Raw genomic sequence first — 24,689 nt, 5'->3', positions numbered from 1 at the left:
CCTCAGCATGTTTGCCAATGACACCAAGCTGTGGTTCAGTTGATACCCTGGAGGGAAGGAATGCCATCCAGAGGGACCATGACATGCTTGTGAGGTGGGCTGATGCCAACCTCATGAAGTTTAACCATAACAAGTGCAAGGTCCTACACCTGGGTGGGAGCAATCCCAGGCACAGCTACAGGTTGGGCAGAGAAGAGATTCAGAGCAGCCCTGTGGAGAAGGATTTGGGGGTGTTGGTCGATGAGAAAATGAACATGAGCCGGCAATGTGCGCTTGCAGCCCAGAAAGCCAACCGTGTCCTGGGCTGCATCAAAAGGAGCATGACCAGCAGGTCGAAGGAGGTGATCCTGCCCCTTTACTCTGCTCTTGTGAGACCTCACCTGGAGTATTGTGTGCAGTTCTGGTGTCCTCAACATAAAAAAGGACATGGAACTGTTGGAGCAAGTCCAGAGGAGGCCATGAGGATGATCAGGGGACTGGAGCACCTCCTGTATGAAGACAGGCTGAGAAAGTTGGGGCTGTTCAGCCTGGAGAAGAGAAGGCTGCGTGGAGACCTCATAGCAGCCTTCCAGTATCTGAAGGGGGCCTATAGGTATGCTGGGGAGGGACTCTTCATTATGGACTGTAGTGACAAGACAAGGGGTAATTGGTTGAAACTTAAACAGGGGAAGTTTAGATTGAATATAAGGAGTAAATCCTTTCCTGTAAGGGTGGTGAGGCACTGGAAAGGGTTCCCAGGGAGGTTGTGAATGCTCCATCCCTGGCAGTGTTCAAGGCCAGGTTGGACGAGGCCTTGGGTGAGATGGTTTAGTGTGAGGTCTCCCTGCCCATGGCAGGGGGGTTGGAACTAGATGATCTTAAGGTCCTTTCCAACCCTAACTATTCTATGATTGTATATGATTATTATATGTGGCAGAATCTGTAAATGTGTGTGCTAAAAGGTTTTGCCATTTTTTGCTCCTGCAGGTTTTTCTTGATGTGTTACCTCTTTGTTAATCTAGCATGTGCAGTACAAACACTTCTTCGAACTCCAAACTGGCGGCCTCGATTTAAATACTACCACTGGTAAGCAAAAGGTTGGCCCAGCACCCTGAACGCCTAGTCTGTAGGCTGCAGTGGAGGTTTCAGAAGAACTCTCTCCATGAGGGTTGTGGGCATCTTTTATTGTTTTAGATATCAGCTCTAGAAAAGAGTAGATGTACTCTAGATTTATTTGTAGTAGAGCAGACCAAGGTATTTAATGGCATGAGTTTAATTTCAACAAGACACTTAAAACTATTGGGGACTGGGGAGATTCATTGGAAGCTTTACTTCTACTGCTGATTCAGAACAGACAATTTAAAATAAAAAGCAAGGGAATAATTGACTTGTTTTTAAGCTTTTCTACACTACGTCTTATTGGCATCTTTGTCTTTTGTTTTAGGGCACTCTCATTTTTAGGCATGAGTATTTGCCTAGCACTGATGTTCATTTCATCTTGGTATTACGCTTTGGTAGCTATGCTTATTGCAGGCATGATATACAAGTACATTGAATACCAAGGGTAAGTATTGACTGGATAGAAAAGGGCAGGAAGGAGACTGGGTCAATTTTTTAATGAATTATCTCTGGCTTTCACATTTGGAGAAAGATTTCTCCAGAGATACAGCTTTCAGGGTTTTGTTTTGTTTTTATTGTTTTACTGTGTCAGCTAAACAAAAGCCCTTAAAGAAGTTTGGTGACACTTGAGAGTCACAGGAAGCAGAAGCTTGGTTGGGATCTGTCCTTCTGCTGTCTGTCACATGTAAATCAGGCCCTGAACAGCTGAAGGCAGCCATCTTACTCCAGTTGATCTGGTGCAAAGGTCTGTCTACAACAGTCCTAGAAAAGCTGAATCTGCAGATTATGTTGCCTGAGGTGGTTAATATCTGATGGACTCGGGCTCTAGTGTATGGCTATGTAATGTAACCTTAGCAGTCAGGTATTGACATGCCTGAAGTTTATATGGGCTTGGGAAGCCTTCTCTGTAGTGGAGTGTTGCTTACGAATGAAGCACATTTGACTTAAAGATTTGGATTTTCTCATGTGGTATGTTATATCACGGACATACATGTACAAATGATAAATACATGTGTGATGCATGCCTTTAATCTTATTACAAGGTAATGATTTCTCTGTAGTATGACTGTAATTGTGCAGTTAACCATACATGAAACTGTATGTTGGCTAAACTGTGTGTTCTTCCCAGGGCAGAGAAGGAATGGGGTGATGGGATTCGGGGTCTTTCACTCAGCGCAGCAAGATACGCCTTACTCAGACTAGAGGAGGGCCCTCCACACACAAAGAACTGGAGGTACTCATTTTGGTTTAATAACATCTGCTGTCATGATTATCTACTTACACTTTGGGAATTAAACTGGACTCCAACCAAGATGCTTTTGGTCTGTGTGAATTAATTGAAATGCTCAGAATATTTAAGAACAAAAAGTTGAGCCTGTGGTTGGCTACTCTGTCACTGCCCAGGCTCAGTTGTGCAGCCCCTGCATTGTCAGAGCTTTCGTTTCTTTAATCGGACTCTGAACTAGTTAGATCAGAAGTGGAACTCGGGGAAACTGTGAAGGTCTCAGGGTACAGAGGTCCAGATGCCCATAGTAATTCACACTGCGAACACAGAGAAGTCGCTGCTATAAGTCTAGGATTAAAAAACAGAACAGTGGTCAATATTTTTCCCTGTGGCTTTGTGTGTAGATCAGATAGGAAAGCACCTTCCTCTTGGTTATGCATCATACAACTCTTAGGCTCTGAGCAAAAGACTAGGAATCTACCAAAGAAAGTTTTACAAATATTTTTATAGTTGCTCAACCTTAGCTTAAGACAGACAATAACTTAATTGATGTGTGGCAGCACTTTAACGGAGAGAAGGCAAGTGGGTTCTATATTTAATGAAAATACTCATGTTTCCCAATTGCTTGGCACAAGGGTCTAGATAGCTGTGGAAGGACAGGCCTGCAATGTATGCTCCAGTAGTACTTAAAAGAGCCTTGAAAATCAGCCACTTAAATAAAACACTAATGTAAGCCTCTTAAGTACATGAATGAGTTTTATGACTGTCAAAACAATGCAGCAAAAGAATTCCCTCTGCTCCTGATCTGCTTTGAATCAAGAGAAATAAAATATTAAATAAAACCCCTGTAGTGTGTGATATACAGGAAGAATGTGCTGTTTCAGAGTTAATATTGAAGCACAGTTAAAGAGGTGAAGAAGAGAAGGCTGCGTGGAGACCTCATAGCAGCCTTCCAGTATCTGAAGGGGGGCTATAGGGATGCTGGGGATTGACTATTTATTAGAGACTAAGGAGAAGGGGTAAGGGGTTGAAACTTAAACAGGACATGTTTAGATTGGATATAAGGAGGAAATTCTTTCCTGTTAGGGTGGTGGGGCACTGGAAGGGATTGCCCAGGGAGGTTGTGAATGCTCCATCCCTGACGGTGTTCAAGGCCAGGTTGGGCAAAGCCTTGGGTGGGAGGTGTCCCTGCCCATGACGGGGGTTGGAACTAGATGATCTTAAGGTTCTTTCCAACCTTAACTATTCTGTGATTCTGTGAGAGAGGCAGTTGTTTTAGAAGTGTGGTGTTTTTTTTTTAAAGCCTTAGTGAAAAATAAGCTACCTTTTTTTTTATTTTGTCCAGGCCTCAGCTGCTGGTGCTTCTGAAACTTGATGAAGATTTGCATGTAAAATACCCTAGATTGTTAACATTTGCATCCCAGCTGAAAGCTGGTAAAGGTTTGACTATCATAGGGTCAGTGATCCAAGGGAATTTCTTGGAAACTTACGGAGAAGCTCAGGCTGCTGAACAGGTCAGTGTCTTAAATTCTTAAAGTACAAAGGGGTGAGTGGGCAGATAACTTAAAGGTTTCCATGTAATCATACATGGAAAAAAGTGTATTGCAGGCAATACAGGACTAGTGGAGTAGTGCAACGGCAGCTCAGGAATGAGCTAGCAAACATGCTTTGGCTGCTGGTTGTGACTTTGGGGATATAAATGATCAATTTTTGCAACTTGTGTAAACAGCCTTACTGCGTAAAACTTTATTCATTGATAAGAAATACTGTGTGGAAGTTTAGGTATGCTGATCAGTGGGGGGGGGGGGGGGGACGGGACTGGTTAGGTTTCTGAACATGCCAAGAAACATTTCAGTAACTGTCAGTAATTACACACTTAGCAAATGCGCTGTGTCTCTTCCAGCATGGTAATAAATGTCTTAAAGAAAGCATCAAAGGGTGGGCCTGAAAATATATTAATAAATAGTTTAATATTCCTTGCTGTGCAAACGTGATATCATAGCCCTGTTTACATAGTATCAGCACATCACTGTTTTCTTCCCTAGAGGCTTTTTATCAGGAAAACTGTTATAAGGGGAAAACTAATTCATAAGCCTATCTGTTGACCAAGTTATTTTAGTTTTTAAACTAAAGGGTGTGGTATTCCTGATAGGTTTGGTGCTTGTATTTGTAAATTGAATATAATAACACAGCATGTGACATAGGAATCTGAACCTGGAAATCCAAATGAAGTTAGTTAACCTTGGGTTTAAAAGGTGCGTGTTTTAGGATTAGAAAATGGAAAGTGAGATAGTAACACAGATATCACTAACTACTACTATGAATAAGAGAATAAAGAAACCCTTAATCTGTTAGAAATAATTATGTTTGGAAGGGAGCTGTGTGTGTTTTAAGCAAGTATTATACACAATTAGTGAGTATTTTCTCTTCTGTTTTGTTAAGGAAAGCACTTGAGCAGAACTTTGCTTTGAAATGTGGTTTACCTGTGGATCTGTGAACCAGGAATTTACACTGTAATCATGTGATAGAGAAACACAAAGTGTTCCTTTTGGTTGTGAGGTTTTTCCTTGTCTGTCTTTCAGACTATTAAGAATATGATGGACATTGAGAAGGTGAAAGGTTTTTGTCAGGTGGTTGTAGCAAATAAAGTTCGGGAAGGAATTGCCCACTTGATCCAGTCCTGTGGACTAGGTGGCATGAAACATAACACTGTCGTTTTGGGATGGCCATATGGCTGGAGACAAAGTGAAGATCCAAGGTCATGGAAGACATTTATAGGTGAGCATTGCAGGTTCGTGTGATCTAATAGTGTGAAGAGAGATGTTTATTACACACCTGACACACAAAGAGGGTTTTAACAGAATCCTTGTGAAATTGGTGGGTTTTTTTGGGTGGGTTTGGGGTTTTTTTTTTTTTCAGTATTGATTGTGAAGTAGATAATTTCTCACAAAACTGTTCTGTTTGGAATACTACTTCTTGGATGTAAAAGATTCATGAAAGATCCTCAAAGATTAATCTAGCAGCTAAAATTCATCTGTCTAATGAATAGTTAAAAAGTTAAAGACTTGAGAGATGCTGTTTTAATGTCAAACTATAATTTCAGGTAATCCATCTTTTCACTGGTCCTAGCTTGCCCATCTCTCTTCACTACTGAAGCCAATGCTTTCCTTGCCTGTACCTCTCTCCTTCCCCTGTGGTCCTATTCCTTAACACAGATTAGAACAGAGCAGATGCTTTGTCCTCATCCTTAGCTTTGGAGATTGCTGCTTTTCTTTCAAACACGAAACAGGGCTTGGTTCCTGTAAGTCTGCTTTATCTGGGCTTTGTCCTTTGGTCTGACCTGTCTCTCTAAGCCTTGCTGTACATGCTCTGACTTTTAAGGTTTGCTGACATTTACTTAGTAACTGGTTTGTTTGTTTAGGACCATAGATCACTGTTGCAGAATTTAAAGTAACTGTCTGTCCTTCCTCTGTTGGGCAGGTACTGTTCGCTGCACGACTGCAGCTCATCTGGCTCTGTTAGTTCCCAAAAATGTGTCTTTCTACCCCAGCAACCACGAACGTTACAATGAAGGCAACATTGATGTGTGGTGGATTGTGCATGATGGAGGCATGTTGATGTTGCTTCCTTTTCTTCTCAAACAGCACAAAGTAAGGAGCTAGCCAAAGAATGTCACCCAACTATTTCTCTGAGTGTTAAAAAAACAAAGTCCAGTGCTAGAGACTGTATTGATAAATGAGAGTGGATGTATTGGTAAGTGTCTGTCTCTTAGAGCAAAATACTGGTTCAAATACTAAAGAGTTTGTGTTCCCTCACCAGGTTTGGAGAAAATGCAAAATGAGGATTTTTACTGTAGCTCAGATGGATGATAACAGCATCCAGATGAAGAAGGACTTGGCTACTTTCCTCTATCAACTGCGAATAGAGGCAGAGGTAGAGGTGGTAGAAATGGTAAGGAATTTTAGCCTGGTTTTCCCTTAATGATGCAAATGGTGGTACTTGGTTCTGACTTGATTACAAGCACAGTCTTTTTTTCTTATTTCTACAGCACAATAGTGATATCTCAGCATATACTTATGAGAGAACTCTTATGATGGAACAGAGATCTCAGATGCTGAGGCAAATGAGGCTGACAAAAACAGAGAGGGAGAGGGAGGTATGTCATTTGTAGTTTATTGCTATGGACTGCTGAGGTGGATGACACAAAGTGTCTTCCTAGTAGTGTTTTATATAGCTGCTGCTTAATTTTAACTCCTGTGTGCTAAAGATGTAAGGAAGTACTTTTACTGTAGCTTTTTTTTTTTCTCCTTGAATTGCTCACAGTCGTTGAATAGTCTGGCTGTACTTGAAAAACTGCAATAGAAATTATTTGTTTGTGGACAAACAATGGTAGCATATACACTACAGAAAGAATATGTGTTCCCTTTTGCAATGTATATGACATTTGATGACTTGAGGATGCAAGTCTCAACCGCTTCTTGACCCTGTTGCTTTATATGGGATGTCTGGGGTTCATCTCAATATATAGCATATCCTGTTTTCCTATGGAAGATTTTATTCCAGTTTGGACTGACAGGACACATAGCGATGACAGGTGCAGGTGATCTCATATTTCTGCATGTGTTTGTGCAACTTTTTTGTTGTAGGTCTTGAGTCAGACTTGTCCATTGTTTCAGACCATGTCATGATGTGAGCTAGACTGTTTCTCTTTCTTGTATAGCTACAGGCCTCTGTTAGTCACAATTCTGCATGGCTCATATCCATCAAAACTGCTCAAAGTCAGTTTGGTGTGCAAGATTGCCAGCTAGGGCGGATGCCTGGTATCAGAACCAGGGAATGTAAAATAAAGTTTATGCTCTGAGTTTATGCTGTCATTCATGTGCCCTCTAGGCTCAGCTGGTAAAGGACAGACATTCAGTGGCACGTCTGGAAAGCCTCTACTCAGATGAAGAAGATGAGACAGAGCCAGTTCCTGAAAACATTCAGATGACCTGGACAAAAGAGAAATGTGATGCTGAGAAGCGGAACCGAGGCAGTGCTGTGGGAAGCTTTAGAGATCTCATCAGCATTAAGCCGTGAGTCTTGTCTAAGTCAAGAGCTTGCACCTCCTGAAACGCCTGCTGTGCTGTGCTTTAACTATGTTTGTCTCCCAGTCCTTGGTTTAGACTTGCACAATAAACATTCAGACCCAACTACTGAAGACAGCAGTTAGCCTCCTGAGAAGTCTCTAACCAATTAAATGTGTCACACATCCCTCAATATTTTGCTTGGTATATTCAAATTCTATTGTAACTTTCCTCCTGTCTCCCACATACCTCAACAAACCACACATTCTAATACCAGACTACTGATTTCACTGATCTGATCAGAATTAAAAAATAAGACTGATAATTTTGGTATCTAATGCATAGTGCAGGTGTTTAACAGAGCAGGGAAGCAGCTATGAAGATGGTGATGAATGACTATGAACAGGGTATGTATGTGCCACAACCCTCCAAGACAGACTTGCTGTTGAAGGAGTACTGACATGTAACAACAGCTGTAGCTGTGTATGTCCAGTGACAAGCTGGAAGGAAAGGTGTGTTTTGGCTTTGCATAAAAAGGTGTGAATCTCCTTGGCCTCTTCAGTGTACCACATCTTACATGAAGAGTTCACACAGTCAGTTTTGCAATCTCAGCAAAGTTCCAGATTTTTCTTCCTAATAAATCAGTGAGAATTCAAATCTGTTTTAGGCTGAATCATACTGTAGAAATTCTGCTGAATTTGGTGTTAACTACCTGTACTTTTTCCTCTTCCATGCTTTCAGAGAGTGGGAAAACTTGTAAGTTTGTTATTTAACTTAGAAATACATTAAGATGGTTGAGAGGGAAGACTTCATTTTCTCAACTAAACGAAGGAAAACTATATGTAATTATGGAAGGAAAGAAAAGGAGTTAGAGCTGAGCAGTCTTGGCAGTGTTTTTAAAGAGAGCAGGGTTAGCCACTTAAGCCAAATATCATAAATAGCACATAACTACAGAAGCTGTCCTGACAGGAACTAAGTCAGGATACAAAACAGTTGCAAATCTGAACCTGTTTTATTACGCAGAGTATGATATAAGAAGTGGGAAACATTACTCATTTAGAGAAGCTCTTGTTTCACAGTATTGCTATGATGTTATTTCTGACAGTTTCTGGGCACTAAGAAAACCCTTTTATATAGCCTACACGTTCAAATCACTAGGGGCGTTGGAGATACCAATTATAAATGTCACTTTAGGAAATACCAAACCTTTAGTTTTCAATTCCTTTTCCAAAACGTTATGTAGTTAATGACTGCGGATTGCTTTTGGTGCTGGTTTCTTCCTCGCTTCCTGTAAACATAATCTGCCCTCTGTGTTGTCCCTTGCTTTCTGAAGCTGATGTGAAGACAGAGGATGTCCTTGCCCTAAATTAAATAAGAACATGAAATAATGGAGAGGCAATTAACAGTGGGTAAACTGTGCTGCTAGTGTTATTCTTACCATTGCATCTTCTGTTTTCTGTCAGTATAAATATTTGTTTGCAAACCTAAATGTTCAGAAGAGTAGCTAAAATCTTTCATAAAGCTGAATTAACAAAAACTATAATTTGTATTTGATTAGTTTCTACTAATACTTGTTTTTAATATGTTAAAATGAAGGAAAAAACCCCAAACAAACAAGTACATTCTCCCTTTGAATCTATTTCTGTATAGTTTTTCCTTTTACCTTACCAAAATAACGGTTGATTTCCTGGAGGAAGGAAACATTCCCTGGCTCAGAATCCCTGAAAGCTACTTTCCACTTCTGTTCCTGCATGAATGGGTGTTATTTTGTGTTAATATCTTCTGAATAAATCCTGTTGCCTCTCCTAGCCTGGATTCTTAAGGAGCAGAGGCTTTTGAGGTCATGCTGCACCTATTCCCTTCTCTCCTATAACTTTTGAACCAAGTGGCTACTCAAATTTGAAAGAGTGATTGAGATTTTAAAGCTACTCGCATCATCAGTGTTGTAAATAGCCAGGCAGAGAGGTTGATTAGTGTCCAGCTGGAGGAAAGGTTAAAACCATTACTAGACACCAAGAGGGCCCTGTCAGGAGGCACACACCCAGCTCTTTGTAGGTTGTGTTCAATTCCATGGATCTGTAGGAAATTAAGCTTTCTCTGGAGTTGTCAACTGCTGTTCAACACAAAAAACTAGCGCACATGTGGGAAGTGTGGGCTGAGCACAGTGGTGCTGGTCTGCTTGGTCCCGATGGATCTCTGAGTTTTTCAGTACCGAGTCCAGAGAAGTGCATGGTCTGTGCTGCTGGGGGAGCTGAGGGATCTGGGGAGGGATGCCTGAAGGGAAGGCTCTGCAGTCACAAGTGTCCATGGTCAAAGAGCATGTCCCTGTGTGCAAATGTGTTTTAACTTCTTACACAAGACTTACATCACCTTTGTAAGTCATGCTTCTTGAAGGGCAATGTAACTTCGTAAACTGGAGACTTGATCCAGAGACCTTAAAATCCGTGGACCAGCTGTACCTGAAGAATGTTGTAAAATCTCTTTTGTACAGTCATCATTAAATTTGAAAATATTTATTATGTGTCAATATGTAATGGGGTATTTAGGATATTGTAGGTATGCTTGTAGGGGCCTCTTTAATATTTCTGTTTTCAGAGGCACATTTCTAACAGTAAGTCTGAATTTGCTTCTTCTACAGGAACCAGTCTAATGTCCGAAGAATGCACACGGCAGTGAAGCTGAATGAAGTTATTGTAAATAGATCCCATGATGCCAGACTTGTTCTTCTCAACATGCCTGGTCCTCCAAAGAATACTGATGGTGACGAAAACTGTATCCTTTCAGGCAAGGCCGGGGCCACAGCAAGGATCTTTCTTTGAATTCATTTTACCACAAATGCTGTCAAGCTGCAATGTGTGACAAAGTATCCATTCAGCGAAGGGTACTGGCTTTTTGGCACTGTTACATAGTAATTGCTAAAGTAAAAGTTGCCACTGGTTGCTCCGGAAGCCTCATCGGTTTAAATTCATTCTTGTCTATACTCTTTAACTTGATTTATTTATCAAGTTAAATCGGTTTAATTTAGTTTTCAGTAGTGGGTGTAGCAGATGTCTAAGGTGCATCACTCTGGGCAAAGTGATGTCTGAATCCAAGTGAACAGAAGTCCTGAAGGACAGGGCTCATTGCAGGCACATCTCATGCATCAGAATTTGGGAGCTTAGCTCCAAGTGCAATGCTCTGGTAAGATTAAAATTCAAACCTAGAGTGTTTCAGCACATAGAGGGATACTTGCACTGTGCCCTGAGAGCTGAGGGTTGTGATCTAGTGAGCTGGCTGGCATTGCAGTTCTCTGTCCACAGCTGTTCTTCAGTCTTGGTTTGCACTGTTAAATTATCAAGGCTTTCACTGGCCTATGCCAAAAATGTATGTCATGAATCACAGGCTAAGTGATTGGTTTCTTCTAAACCTAGGTAGAAGTAATAATGCTCTTTCACAACAGTGTGCTGGCTAAAGTAAGGATAAAAATATTCCTTTTAGCATAAGGGAGGTTTAGCATAAGGGAGCTGGTATAGTGCAGGAGGGATTTCTACCTTAAGATTATGGGTGAGGATGTTTATTGCTTCACCCTTCCTTGTGGCGGCTGAGCCACTGTGACTGAAGAATGCTCCATGGAATGTGGCTGGGAGGGGGTGTGGCTGTGTAATGTGGTGCACCAGCATTGCTGCTGGGTGCAGTTTTGGGCGGTGGCAAGTTCATTTTGGAGCTATTTGAAACTGGCTTTGTGCAACAAGAGGCAGCCCCTGGTCTTGTCTCCCAGAGGATGCCCCTGCAGCCTACCTGCTCCCAAGACCTTCCACAGAAACCCAAGACAGAGTAACCACCATGTATTTTGGGTTTTGATATTCTTGTTGTCCTTGACTTCCCCGAAACAGACATGGAGTTCCTTGAAGTCTTGACAGAGGGTCTAGAGAGAGTACTGCTTGTGAGAGGCGGTGGCCGAGAAGTCATCACAATTTACTCCTGATTTAATAGAAGCTTCTAACGTTGGTCTACATTTACCATCTTGGTGGTAACGGACATTCCAGTTTAAAATGGAGAAGAAAAAAAAGGTCTTTTTGCCTAAGTTTCTCCTCATCCAGTCCTGTCCATTGTCTTTCCATTTACAACATACATATCTTTGGGGATTGCAGTCGTCTTGTTATACCATCCAATTAGCAATCTAAGTTAATTGTGAAGCTGCCACATTATTAAGTTTCTGCTTTGGTACTCCAGCATTTGTGCATGTAGTTTTAACACTAAAACCTATTTTTATTTTTAATCAGCACTGCTAAGTGCAGTATTTTTAGTAACTGTATGTAAAGTTAGGACTTGAAAGCCAGTTACTGTAAAAAGATTTTAAAAGCTTTTTATATTAGGTTCGGGAGCTAGAATTACATTACATAGCACTAGTTTCTGCTGAAGTCCAGCTATAAAGCATTTTCTAAGAGCACAGTAAATTGTAAGAGGGGATTGAAAAAGCTTTGTTTTTCTGGGTTTATTTCCAGAACTAAACTCTCAGTATTGGATAAGAATTTATACTTTTATTACATTTATTCATAGAGATTTAAATAAATTATGTTGATATAGTTGGAATTATGTATGTAGCTTGCTACAAACTGTTGCTTCTGAGACTTGAGGTTCTGTGAGGCCAGAGCCCTATTTATTTTTGTATTTATTTGTCAGAAATATTGGATAAGCAGATGCAGACTGTTTAGGATAGCAGAGATCTTACAATAAATTTTGAATTGGCAGTGGATTGAAGGACCAGTCCTGTGCACTTCTTCCATGCTTTGAATTTCTTGCAGACCATCCATCAAAGTACATTGAGCATGCTAGAGTCCCATGTGTAGAGCCAGGTGCTTTGCTGCACGCACAGCGGTGGGATTGTGCTTGCACTTGCACAAGCACAGGGGACCTGCAGTTTCATTGTTTGTTTTATGCCCTTAGATGAAAAAGAAGGAAAGAAGACCTGTATTAACTAATAAGTCTTCAGAGAGTTTCAAGCCCATTAAGTTGTACTTTATGTACGGAACATTGGTATTTTTTCAATAAAATATTGCATACACTTTGACCCATCCTCCATTCTGCGTACTGTGCCAGCTCCCTGGGAGAACACTGCCTGTTCTTCCTTGTGCTGTGGCACTGCGCTGATCTGCCTGCAGTGAGTCCTCTGGGTAAGGGGAGGGTGCTGGGTCGCTGTTGGTGTTCACCAAATGGTGCAGTGACTGCACAGTGGAGGCACCAGCTTAGGCTTCCGAGCACACTGGTGCTGTGCCCAACTGTGGGAAGGCTCCTGGCTCTGGAGTTACTGCCATATGCCAGCTGGAAGTCTGTGCCTGTAGACTATGAAACACTTGCAAGCTGGAGCCCCTCAAGATCTTGGGCTGTCTGCAAAAGCTATAATCTCATACAAGGGGCAGGGGTGAGCTAAGCTCCATGGGATGTGTTAATAGCAAGGAAAGAAAGGCAGGGATTGACACATTTCTCTGACCTGTGTGCTCTTGTAAGTTGGTGTGTACTAGTTGTGTCAATCTTGTGGTAGTACTCTTAGTTGTTTCCCTGATAAAAGCATGAGTGATTTGTCTATGAGACAGAAATCTGGGAAACTATCCAGGCATCTTTCTTGAATAACATAATAAAAAAATGCTTTTTATCAGTTTTATAGTTAAAGCCTAAGCTTGTTCTCTTTGAAACAGGACGTTCCTGATGGGAGTGAAATGGCATTAGTGCCTGCAGGACCCTGTAAGACACCAGACAGAAAACAACTCTAGGGTGCGCTCTTGGCTGTGTATTTTGCATTACATTTTTGTAACACGGGCTTTGCTTTTTTGGTTTTGAAACCCAGAATTCTTTTCACTCACACTTTAAAACCAATAAAAAGAATAAAGCTTGTTTATTTGTAAGTAATGTGCTATTTGTAGAGAAATCATTTTCACACCTTCAGTGTACAGCAATCATGATAGTTAACATGTATTTGCAAGCATTCATCTACAGGAGTAATAAAATTTATAAAAACTTTTATTCCTCAGACTTTTGTAGGTATGACTCTGTGATATTAACTTTCTTTTACCCAGTGTAAACCTCTAATCCACACATGCTGAGAGATGCATAGTTATTCTTTAGGAAATGTTATACATAAGGTTGACCTAACCCCACCTCACAAAAGCATTTCAGTGCCATCAATTACTTGACCCAAGTAACCTGTTAGTGTTTTTATTGTGTTTTAGACATCTAACAAATTGATTATCCTTACATACCTTAGATTACGGTTTCAAAGGTGATTCTATGCAGTGTGGATTAAAAAAAACAAGCCCTACTTCAGTACTGTGTGGACCCTAAGGGTTTAATAGTCTCCAGTTATGTAAGACCATCTCCCTATATAGAAGGTTTAGAATAAGTTCCTCTGAGACTTCACTTGCAGCAATGTGTGGAGTATAGGGGTGCATGTCAGTAAAAACTGGAAGGAGCATGGGAAGGGTTGTGTAAGAACAAAATCAATGGAAAAAAAAAAAGTAATTTCTATTTGAGTCAACTTTTGTGAGATTACCTAAATGGTGACCTCCAATTCGTGTCCCTATGCCAGAACTTTTTTTGGTAAGGAGATCAAACCATCTCAAAACACAATACAAAGTTGATTGATACCCATCTTTGTATATGGGTATGGATAATTCCACTTGAAACTTCCACTGTATTGTTTTAATAGTTATTAGAAAAACCCTACGGTAGCACAAAGATGTCACTTTGCTTTATCTTTCACCTCCAGAAAACCTGCAAGCAAAGAGCTAGTTTACTCTGAGTAAACGTTCGCGGTACCGAGATGGCTGCCTTAGCCACGGAGCAACACGAGAGGGCACCAGGCTGCCTCTGTGGGGTCCCCATGCTTGAGGAAACCCCGCCGCAGTTACCAGCTTATTTGGGAATACATGTTGAGTGGTAATTTTTCACGCTATTAATCAAAACAGGACTTCTTTGAATTCTAGATGCACTGATAGGAAATGAAACGTGATAAAACATTTCCATTTAAACAATACATCCTCCTCCCCTGTCCTCATTTCTCATTTTCTCATCTGCGTCATCCATAATAATGTTTGCTTCTTCAGTAGTTCTCTTGGGAAGGGAAAAACTGCCTCATGCTGTGCTCTGGAGGTCAAATGTTCTCATTCCATTCTGGAGCCGTTATTCCCCTGCACAGTCATTGGCCCTGGTTTGCAGGCAGATGCTGCAAGTACAAAGCACTTTCCCAGAGGGAGAGGTACCCCATCACTCTGGATCTGCTGTGTCAACCAGCACTGCTCAGAGCACTGGTGCAGGGCAGCAGGTGATGGGGGTTTGACAAACAGTTCCCATCATCATCACACTATTCTAAGCTCAGCCAGCTCTTTGAATGCCAGTGCATTCAAAGTTGTCCCTGCCAGTGGACAACTGACTAAATGGAGTCTGTGGTTGGCATTGTCTGTCCAAAATTCTCCATTCCTAAAATAGTGCAGGAAGGCTTCCTGCTGTTGGGAGAAGTGTCATGAGGGCATGTCTCTTCCTCTAGCTGGGAAAGACACACACCAGCATGGCAGACACTGCTCCCTCCTGGCAGGCCTGATGTTCATAGCTCCTGTCAGCTCCCAGAGCAAGCCTGTCCAGTGCCTCGAGAAGTGCTAGGCAGCCACTGCATTGACTATGTGTGATGGGCTAAATCTGTGCTGGGAAATGGGTGAAAAGCTGGGCAAACAGGACGATTTCAAAAGTAAAGGGGTACCTGGGTAGTTCTGTGTGGTACTAGGAGGTGTCCCTGACCTGCCCCTGCACAGGGCTTTGGCTGAGGTTCTCTTTCACTTACCAGCACCTCTTGGGGGACTCCCAAGACAACTCCCAGTACCTGACATCAAGAGGTCTGGGGCTTTCCAGCTTGCAGTGATTTCTGCTATTCCCTGGCAATGCCAGTTTCAAAGACATCACTATTAAATCAGAAATGTGGCGAGATGTGTCCATGGCCCACAGGTAGCACTGCTAATAGGTTAGTAACAAAGCTAGAGACTTCAGGCAGAGGTCTCAGACTTTTAAAGGTCTGTGTTGGATAAGAGGGCTGGTGATTCTATGACACAAAAAGAAATACAAGTGGGACTGTATACTGCATAAATCTTGTCCGTTATGAAATAAGTAAAAAATTGATTTAGCTGACCAAAGAAAGCATTTTTACAGAATTGCTAAAAGAGGAGAATACCAGTGGGTTCACTAATCTAAGCAAAGGCAGCTGGGATCCACGACTGGATATTCTGGGTTAGCTCCAACAGGGAGATGAAAGCAGCAAGTTACCATTTTGATGCATAACTCTCCAATGCTTGGATATTATTCAACTGTTTTCTTCCAACCCAACCCCAACACTGAAGTTTCAAAAAGTGTTATCTTTGTAAAACCCTTCTCTTCAGCAAACTGAAACAAGAGCTGAGGTGAGCTTCTCTCAACAGTTGCTGTTTCCCATGTGACTTAACACAGGAGTGTCTGAATCTAATGCACAGGCTGTGATTTACACTGAGCGGTTATGTATGACGTTGTCTGTGGTGTTGTTAATGCTAAAGATGTGTGGGCCCTCTAACAACTTAGTCCTCTTGTTGACACACAGTGTCAATGAGAGGCCAGCAGGACATAGGAATGGAAAAATAGTTTGTAGAAACAGAAAAAGGAATAAAGAACTCAAAGTCAAGAAGCGTATGAACTGATCTATATTGTGAGCTGTTTGCAGGAGTTCATTTCTGATTGTGTCTTACAGCTGTTAGGCTGTTACTATTTCTACTTGCCTGCTTTATATTGCCAAATAAATAGGATTTTCATGTAATATATCTGAAACAATTTCCTAAGTGTAATAATTTCATTCTGCTTTTAAATTTAGAGCTAATAAGGTTAAATACCTTGATTTGCTTTCTCTTAGATCAAAAAAAACCCCCACACAGTTAATAAGTTAATAGAGAATCAATTGCTGAGGCTTAAAAAACAAACAAACAAACAAACGAAAAGAAACCAACCAACCAGAAAAAGAAAAGAAAAAACAAATAAGAAATTCACTACAGAAACCTTAGAGATTCAAATGGAATATGTAAATAGTCCCCATCTAAATAAGCTGCCTACAGTTAGGACTGAATGTATTTTTAGTTGGCTCCTTTCATGTCCTTTACCAAGGTCCACACAATCTGTTCTCACAATGTAACCCTTTGTGGTTATCTGCTCTTTTCTCTTTAAGGACAAGTACAATTAGCTTCCCCAGGGGCCAGCTGTGCTAGGGGTGAAGCATGGTCCTGCTTATTGTTTGTGAACTTTAATTTAACACAACTCTGGTCTTGTCAGAGTGGCTTCAGCTCTGTTTTTTGTAAAAGTTGAAAGTGGTTGGTTGGTCTCTGTTCATTGCCATTTTCAACAGCTTGCTTGAGTTTATAGAGATATTCCTCACCTCACAAGAGCTCATTGAAGTGGTCAGCCAGGCCAGCCAACTGAAATGAGCACACTGACAATAAAAAGCAGATGAGCTTCACGCCAGCGAGTCTCTTAGGTGTGTTCAGTTCAACTCCCATGCCTTGTTTTTGATGCACTAAAGCTAAAGCTGTGAAAGATTCTGCTGTGAGCAAAGCGTAGCAGTTACATGTCCCCAGGGTGGCTCACGGTTTCTACAGTGTATTTCTTTCTCTCAGATTTGGGAGCCCGCTCCTTTAAACAGGCAGGATTTACCCCGTGTCTGGGGGCAAAATACCCCATCTACTTTTTCCTTTCTGCTGACTGTTCTGTCAGTAAGTAATGGAAACTGGCGTAAAGTCCATGTCGTGTGGTAAACTGTGTGTGTTTCACCTCAGCTTCTGCACAACCAGGCTGTACATCTGGAGAATGCACACTGAGGGTGCAAAACACTGCCTGGGAAGTCAGCGTGGCTCCATCCTAATACAGCTAAATCCGATTCTGATGTTTGCATCTTCTGCTGTCTCGTGTACAGAATTCCTTCTGGCTTCCTGCACAGACTGCACCTGGGGTACAATGGCAGCCCAGAATGACTTTCTACCTTTGGAGAAAGTAAGTTACTCTTTCTGTAACAGTTAAAGATCTTCCACTCTGAAGGCCTCCGAAGGCTCCTTGACCCCTGCAGATGTAAACTAGTACAGAAAATATTAGCCTCCCATCTAAACCACATGCTAATTTTTAATATGCATAAATAAATGCTGTTGTTGAAAACTGCGTAAGACAGATCAAGTTAGTTGAAATGTGTCTCATGGCTGTAAAGATTAGCACTTATTGGAAAGGTGGTTTGGGGAGGATAAGTATGCAAGATGAAAATGCCAAGTCATAAGTTTTAGACCACAAATTAGGACATTAGACCGCTTCTGAGGTGACAGATTTATATTTCCACACTTTTCCTTTCCCTTTAGCTTTCCTCTAATACCAGAAGCGATACTCATTTTCCTGAAAACCTCATTTTGCATGAAGTTAGAACAAAAATGACAGTAGAAGAGGCAGAGATACTCTTTAATATTATTTCTGACTTACACAGGAGTAGCAAATCAAATAAAACTTACTGGGAGACTGAAGTTAGAGGTAGTTTTATTTATGTGTTAATTCACCTCTGCCAGCGAGGGCTACAAGGAGAGCAAATCCTGTTAGAATTCACAGTGCTGGTTTAATAGGACATTTGTGATTATGCCAAGAGTTTATTCTAACAGGAGCATTTGTGGAGTGGCCCTTTTCATACCGCATTTTAGTGCTGTGTGGTTACAAAATGAATGAATTTTGTGCATTTTTTAGCTGGATTTTATAGCTAATACACCAGTGTGCCAACATTTATCAATTACATTTAGTGTCTCAATCTAGTTAAAGAGAGTCAGCTCTCAGTGCAGAGTCTGTGAGGAGGAAAAAGCCACTCCTATAATCTCTTCAAAGTCTAACACGATTAAGAGACTGACCCTTCTCACACCAGGCTCAAGTATCAAAATCTAATTAGAATCTCATTACTAACCATATGTCCACAATCACATCCTGGGTACTACAACTTGCCTGTCAGTATTTTTAAGGAAACTCAATAATGTCTTTAAATTGGGCATGCGGCGGCAAATTTTCTTAGAAGCAGAGAAATCAATTTAGGGGAAAAAAAAAAAATTAGAAGTCGATAGTCCTAGCGATAATATGGTTAGAGAAAAAAAGTACATATTTTAGCAAAGTTGACCTCCTCTTGATGCTAATATTTCTTTTTCTTTGAGGAGTATCTCATGGATACCAGAATTGAACAAGAAATCGATCTCAGCTTTGTAACTGAAGAATTAAACATGCTTCAACTCCAGATGTACAGGTCATTTTGTATACTAGCATCATCAAAGAACCCGTCAGCCAAAGTCAAACACTCATAAAGCAATTCCAAACCTGCTGCATTAGAGTGCCAAGCCTGCTAGAGCTTGTCTTTTCATTTGTAAGAGAGGAAATCAGCAAGACATGGACAGTTAATTGCTGCTCTGGAGAAGTTCATCCAGAACAGCTTCTTTGTTTAGCCTTCTGCTTTCTTATGCCCTTCAAATATGAACTGTTGCAGCAGTTTTTATGTGGCTAGAATTAAATAGCAAGGGTTGCAAATGCACTCAGAAAGGCTCCTTCCCAGCTCTTTTATCATGATGGAGTATGGAAAATCCCTCTTTCTCCCCCATGAGTGCATCATAATTACCTGAGAGCTGTACTCCTGTCCTGCAATGCAGGAAAAGATATGTGGAGACAAATGATTTATAGGTAGAGCTTATAGTATTTTTGGTTGGCCTGCATAAAAGATGTGTCAGACAAATAGCTAGCTGGTTGTTATGGCTTAAAGAAGCAGTTCTTCTGCTGGGAATATACATCAGTTGTAAATAAGCTAGGTCATAGGCATATGATGGCTGTCACAGAGCTGTGAGCAATCAGCAGTTGTGCCTCCTGCTGTCACCGCTTCTGCTCACAGCTGTACTTAAATCCCAAAACCATCCTGGTATCCTTAGCATAGACTTCCTTTTGAAATATTTTCTCAGGCTCCTTTAAGTATATATATATATATTTTTTAGATGGACAGCTGCAGGAAAATGGTAAGTATGATTAAGTATACCTAGATTGTTTTCTCTAATTAAATCAATAGGAAAAAAATAATCTTATAGCTGAACAGTAAGGACAATGAATTGGGAGTGGAGCTGGAACAGCTCAAACAAGCAGGATTCTGTCTTTATACTTGGAAGATGGTAATTTACCCCTGCCAAAATACATGCTTATGATATATTTAGTGTGAGGACCATAATCAGAGCTGGCTGACACACGATTTTCACTTTATGTAAAAAACTTTTATTTATAAAAACATCTCCCAGACGGAGACAAAATAAAAAGTAAGACCTTTTTTATGATAAAACTTTATGATTAACAAGCTGGAATGAAGTAAATTTGACAGCATCCCAGTCTGAATTGTGTTGCACTGAACCTGATATGTACATGGTACACACATAAATTGTCAGAGAACAACATAGATCTTCACCAGAAGATTTTATGAGGAGGTTTGTTCCACAAAAATCACCCCTTTGACAGCCATTGTATCAGAAGAAATGATCTTACTGATATCCTTCCTTCAAAAAAGATGTCAAAACTCTTACTGGAGCTCTACAAAGTACAGCACTGTTTCTGGAATGCTGGTACCCACATGACTGATGGCACCAATCTCTACTCCTGTTGCACTAAGAGTTTAACTCTCCCCATTCAGACAACAGGGACAACTGCGACCAACTGCATTTCTTTCATGAAAACTGCAAAGAAGATACATAGATGTGAAATGATCAGTGTTAAAGGTGTCCTGTGAGGTGGTAGTAAGTCTGATTTGGGAAGGATGTACTGCTGACAAGCTATATGGTTGAAAAAATTAAGTTGTGAGACAAGTGCTGTAATCTGATTGAAATTAAAGATACTGAATCTAAAAGAGCAAAAAGAAAGATGAAGGAGGCAAACTCTGTCTTCCCCTTTATCCATCCAGCCTATCTTTTAGTAAATTCTCTTAGCCCAGTTACTGGATGGCAGTCAGAATGTGGCTGGTAGGAGTGTGCTCCTACCTGTTGAGAACAACTGTCAGTTATGGTGGATGCTTACAGTGACCAGAATTAAAGGTTGTGTAGGGTGGGGAGGTCAAAGGAAGGCTTTACTTCTATATAGTTTTTGTACAGTGTTGTCTCATTAAATCTGTGTAGGGTAAAGAACATTTATCCAACCAGGGGATGAGCTATAAGTTTCTGTGCTAATCACAAGCCTGTTGTGAACTTGGGTTTATAAACTAATATCCATCATCTACAGAGAATAGATGATACAGCTGTTGACTGTATTAAGAAATGAAGGTTTAAGTTAGATGTTCTAAAATTAGACATATTTTTGATAGAGAAGGAGACAGCACTAACAAACTCTGGTTTTGCTTTACTACTAAGTTGGCTCCAGGACTCTCGTGGCTTTTTGTTTTGAGTGGCCATATTACAGTTCCCAGATCTTCCTGAATCTCAGTTTAGACAGGAAATTGGAGTTTTCAGATTCAGAAGGGGCAGGATCTGCTCAAGGATACTGCCAGCAATGAAAGCAAGGTAGTGTTGCTTCCTAAACAATACAGAACTCAATAGACCTGTGAGCTGACATGTCCCAGAGATCTCATCCTGAATACCTAGCACAGCTGGTAATACTTCTTTAATGATGTCCATACGGAGAACAATTACATTAAATTCTGACTGATTTTTTTTGTTTGTTTTTGTTTTTTTTTTTTTTTTTTACTTTTTCACTTGTAGCAAAGACTGGATCTTGCATTGAATAATAAACTATTATACCTCATTTGACAGCCTCATTAATGTGGGATTTCCCTCAGCTGCAGGAGCAAAGAATGTATGAGGAAGTTGTGAAAAGTCAAGTAACTTTTATAAGGCCAATAGGGTTTTTGCAATAGGGCTTTGTAGTGAAGAAAGAAACTAAGTGTGAGGCAAGTAAGGAGGACTCTGTTATGAGAGTAACAAAAGGGTGAAATCTGACATGCAGTAAAGAGCATTCTCAAACTTCATGTCAGCTGTTGTGACTTTTGTTCATGCTTAGCCCATCTGTGATAGACAGTTAATAGTACTATTACCTATCCAAGACACGGTTACGTTAACTTTAGTACTAATAAGGTTATTTAAGAAAAGGTAAAAGAAATTGGTGCTCTGGTCCCCTGCCATTAGGAACTTTCTACCACAAAGAATAATGGATAATTCTGGGAGGAATGCTAGCAGGACAAACTCCAGAACAGTCACTGAAGCCTGAAGAGAACATTGTGGAATAGGACCTTACAGTGAGTACATATATATGATTGCACTGATCATTTGTTTTGTTCTATTTTTTTCACTACTAGCCAAAGACCCTATTTCTTCTCCTCACAGGAGTCTTTGCATTCTACCTGGAAGCTCTCTCAGTGCATGCACAGAAACAGTCAGAGATACAGTTTCTGATAGCTTAGACTTGCAACGACCATGACCTTCTTCAGCCAGGGAATGCACTGTGAATATCTTCAGTTCTCAGAACAGGAAAGATAAAATAACTGGTTGATGTATTGAATTTAGGGCAGCATATTGGCTTGCCCAAAAGTTAGAAAGCTGTAAATTATGATAGGACTGAACTAAATCGAATTATTCTGTGAATGTGGGAATATAGGATGCATTCCTTTTAACCTGAGTTCTACATTTGAAACAGCTGGGTTTTTTTTTGTCTAGCTAATACGAGATGAGATCTAGTTCAAGAACTCTTTTCAAGCCTTCTAATTTCTAACCTAGATTTATTCCCAGTTTATAGCCACTTGGTCTCATAAAAAACTGCCCTTTAGCTTAAGTAACTTTTCACCCTCACTAGGACTTTTGTTCTTGGTACTATTTGTAAATGACAGCAGAGTCCCATTGTTTAGGTTTAATTCAGCTATTTTTCCTAGGCTGGCAAGGTCTGTAGAGGAGAGTTTATGGTCTGTACTGGCTTAAAAAAAAAGAAAAAAAAAATAAATAAAAATGGGAATACCAACTTCACTGAGCTCCTAACGACAATTCATTAGATTTACCTGTGTTTGGTAATGCCATCTGACATAACACTGCAGTATGGAAAAGCAGTGAGCAATATTCATCTGACCATGTTGCTTGTGAGCTTTCTCAGTATCATACATTTTCCATATTTCCTGCTATACTATCTTGGACTTAGTCCTTGTTGCTGCTATTTTCTTGGGACTCCTGAATGAGGTCTGATGACCAGTGAGGGGATTGAAAAGAATTTCAAGACAAAGCTTTTGGAATTTCATGTTCCTCCTGATTCTCAGAATTTATAGGAACAATGAAGGTGTGTATTGCTAAGAATAAGCAGAGAACTAGAAGGAGGTAAATGAAGACAGCAGCCCTTTACCACCTCATGGAATAGAAGAGTTCAGACTCAGCTTTGAGTCAGCAGGTCAGCCTGCTGAAAGGGCAGAGGGATAAATGTTTCCTCATTGTAACGAGTTAGAACACTTCACCTTTGTCATTCTCACAAGGGATGATGTAGTATGAATGGCAATGGAGAAACTGCTACATCATAGGCCATTACTTAAGTCCAGTTTTCTACAAATGCAAGGTAACAATGTACACTCTCAGTGCACTTTGTCACACAGCAATTGTGGTACTAGGAATGTGGTGTATCTTCCTCAAAGAAGAGTGGAGACTCTGTGATGACAGTATTTCCTGGACTTTTCAGAAGTCAGGGCTGTATGCAGTGTAGCATATCCTTTGTGTAGCATTATCCTTCCCCTTCCAAAGATGCATGTTTCTTCCTGCTCCTCTGAAGTAAAATGGAAAAGTCCTGGCACTACACAGGCCTTCTTAAAGTACAGAGCCTGCTAGTTACCTTTCTGCCTAACTGATAGAATTGGAGAGCAGTCTGCCCTAACTGCTAAGAGTGTCTTTAGCTGACAGCTGTTGCTAACAGATGTGCTGCCTCTTTTATCTAGCTCATTTTCATGACATCTTGTGTGGCTGGGATCAAAAGGAAGAGCTGCTGAGTTAAAGATTTAATTTACATATCAACTCTGCAGGGAAACTAATGTAGGCCAGGAAATTGCTTTTTTTGTTTCCTACATCAGACCCTATCTTTTGATAATGTAGTAACCAGCAGGCCTTTGCTTGACTAACTTCCAAGCATTTATTTCATAATCTATTCCCATGATAGACCGTGTGCAACACTAAGGAAGTAAAAGGTGGCAACTTCTGGCTAAATGCTTAAGTTCTAGCTTGTCTTAAAAAAACCTACTATAACAACAAACAAGCCTCAATTTCTTTTCCAAGAGTAAGCAAACTGTATAAACAGTCTTGTTTTTCCCTTTTGCCTGTGATTAGAAGAAAACAGTAACTGCTTTAACTTAATTCCTTCAGCTTAAAAGCACAGGGCGAAATCCACTTCAAAAGTAGAAGACTCAAGCTTTTCAGTGTGCTGCATAGTGTGCACGAACAGGAGAAATTGCAGAATGTATCTGCTATAACTTGGTGTTATTTTCTCTTACAATATCTTATTCTCTATCCATGCTGTGGTGAGCTAAAAGACACAGTAGATTTCATCAACTGAATGTAAATTCTAAGGGGCTCCAGTGTAACAACTACACTTACTGTAGGAAACTTTCCAGCAATTGGAAGACTTGACAATATCAAGATTAATAGAAATGGTAAGCCATGTACTCTTGAATGGGGGTGCTTGAGTACAGACCATGCCCAAAGTACTCACCTTGTTTATGCTCCTTACTGCATCAATAAAACATTTCATGCTGTGAAAACAAATCTGTTTCATAGTTTGAGAATGGAGCAACAAGTTGTCAAAGTGGAAGCTACTGTCAGAAAGTAACCTCAGCAATGAGGCTTTCTTCTGCTTGAGTTTGCTCATAGCTTGCTTGAGCAAGTGATACTTCAGTATATATACCCTTGTGACACTGTTAAAAGTGCTTTCCTTCTATGGATGTTAAATGATGCTCTTAGAGCACTGAACTAGGGCTGTGTTCTTTACTCAGTTCAAATGGTCTCTATGTAGCTGCAGCTCTGATGGCTGCAGACTTTCTCCAAAAGCTTGTCTGAAGAATAACCATACCAGGAGGTACCTTTTGTAGAAATAAATATAACCTTAATTTTCTCTTGCAGTTTGTGATCTTTTAGCACAAAATATACTTTGAGACTAGACACAAACAAAAAGCAAGTGCAAAGATTCTAATTGTTTACATAAAAAGGTATAGCAGGTAATTTCACGATGTGCTGCCCTTACTGCTTATAAGTTATGATATAAATAAAAAATATTTTCCTGAA

The 24,689-nt window shown here is 40.5% G+C and overlaps 1 protein-coding gene across 7 annotated transcripts in view; it reads left to right on the top strand.

Moving 5' to 3' along the window:
- Positions 1–12,433, top strand: part of SLC12A4 (solute carrier family 12 member 4) — a 51,258-nt gene extending 38,825 nt beyond the window's left edge. For 4 of the 7 annotated variants that reach the window (XM_057430646.1, XM_057430649.1, XM_057430648.1 and 1 more), the window contains 12 exons: positions 967–1,065; positions 1,424–1,543; positions 2,228–2,332; positions 3,669–3,837; positions 4,906–5,101; positions 5,804–5,973; positions 6,143–6,274; positions 6,372–6,479; positions 7,214–7,398; positions 8,131–8,145; positions 10,028–10,161; positions 11,262–12,433. In XM_057430646.1, the coding sequence (XP_057286629.1) occupies positions 967–1,065; positions 1,424–1,543; positions 2,228–2,332; positions 3,669–3,837; positions 4,906–5,101; positions 5,804–5,973; positions 6,143–6,274; positions 6,372–6,479; positions 7,214–7,398; positions 8,131–8,145; positions 10,028–10,161; positions 11,262–11,353 (1,525 nt within the window). In that variant the 3' untranslated portion in view covers positions 11,354–12,433. The remainder of the gene's footprint in view (positions 1–966; positions 1,066–1,423; positions 1,544–2,227; positions 2,333–3,668; positions 3,838–4,905; positions 5,102–5,803; positions 5,974–6,142; positions 6,275–6,371; positions 6,480–7,213; positions 7,399–8,130; positions 8,146–10,027; positions 10,162–11,261) is intronic. The other 3 variants (XM_057430647.1, XM_057430651.1, XM_057430652.1) reach the window with 2 other exon arrangements.
- Positions 12,434–24,689: the final 12,256 nt, after the last annotated feature.

This window comes from Pezoporus wallicus, unplaced genomic scaffold (assembly GCF_028554395.1).
Source record: "Pezoporus wallicus isolate ANWC-B61680 ecotype Strahan unplaced genomic scaffold, APGP_CSIRO_Pwel_v1 contig_8518, whole genome shotgun sequence".
Classification (NCBI taxonomy): Eukaryota; Metazoa; Chordata; class Aves; order Psittaciformes; family Psittacidae; genus Pezoporus; species Pezoporus wallicus.
This window is presented reverse-complemented; position numbering and strand designations above follow the sequence as displayed.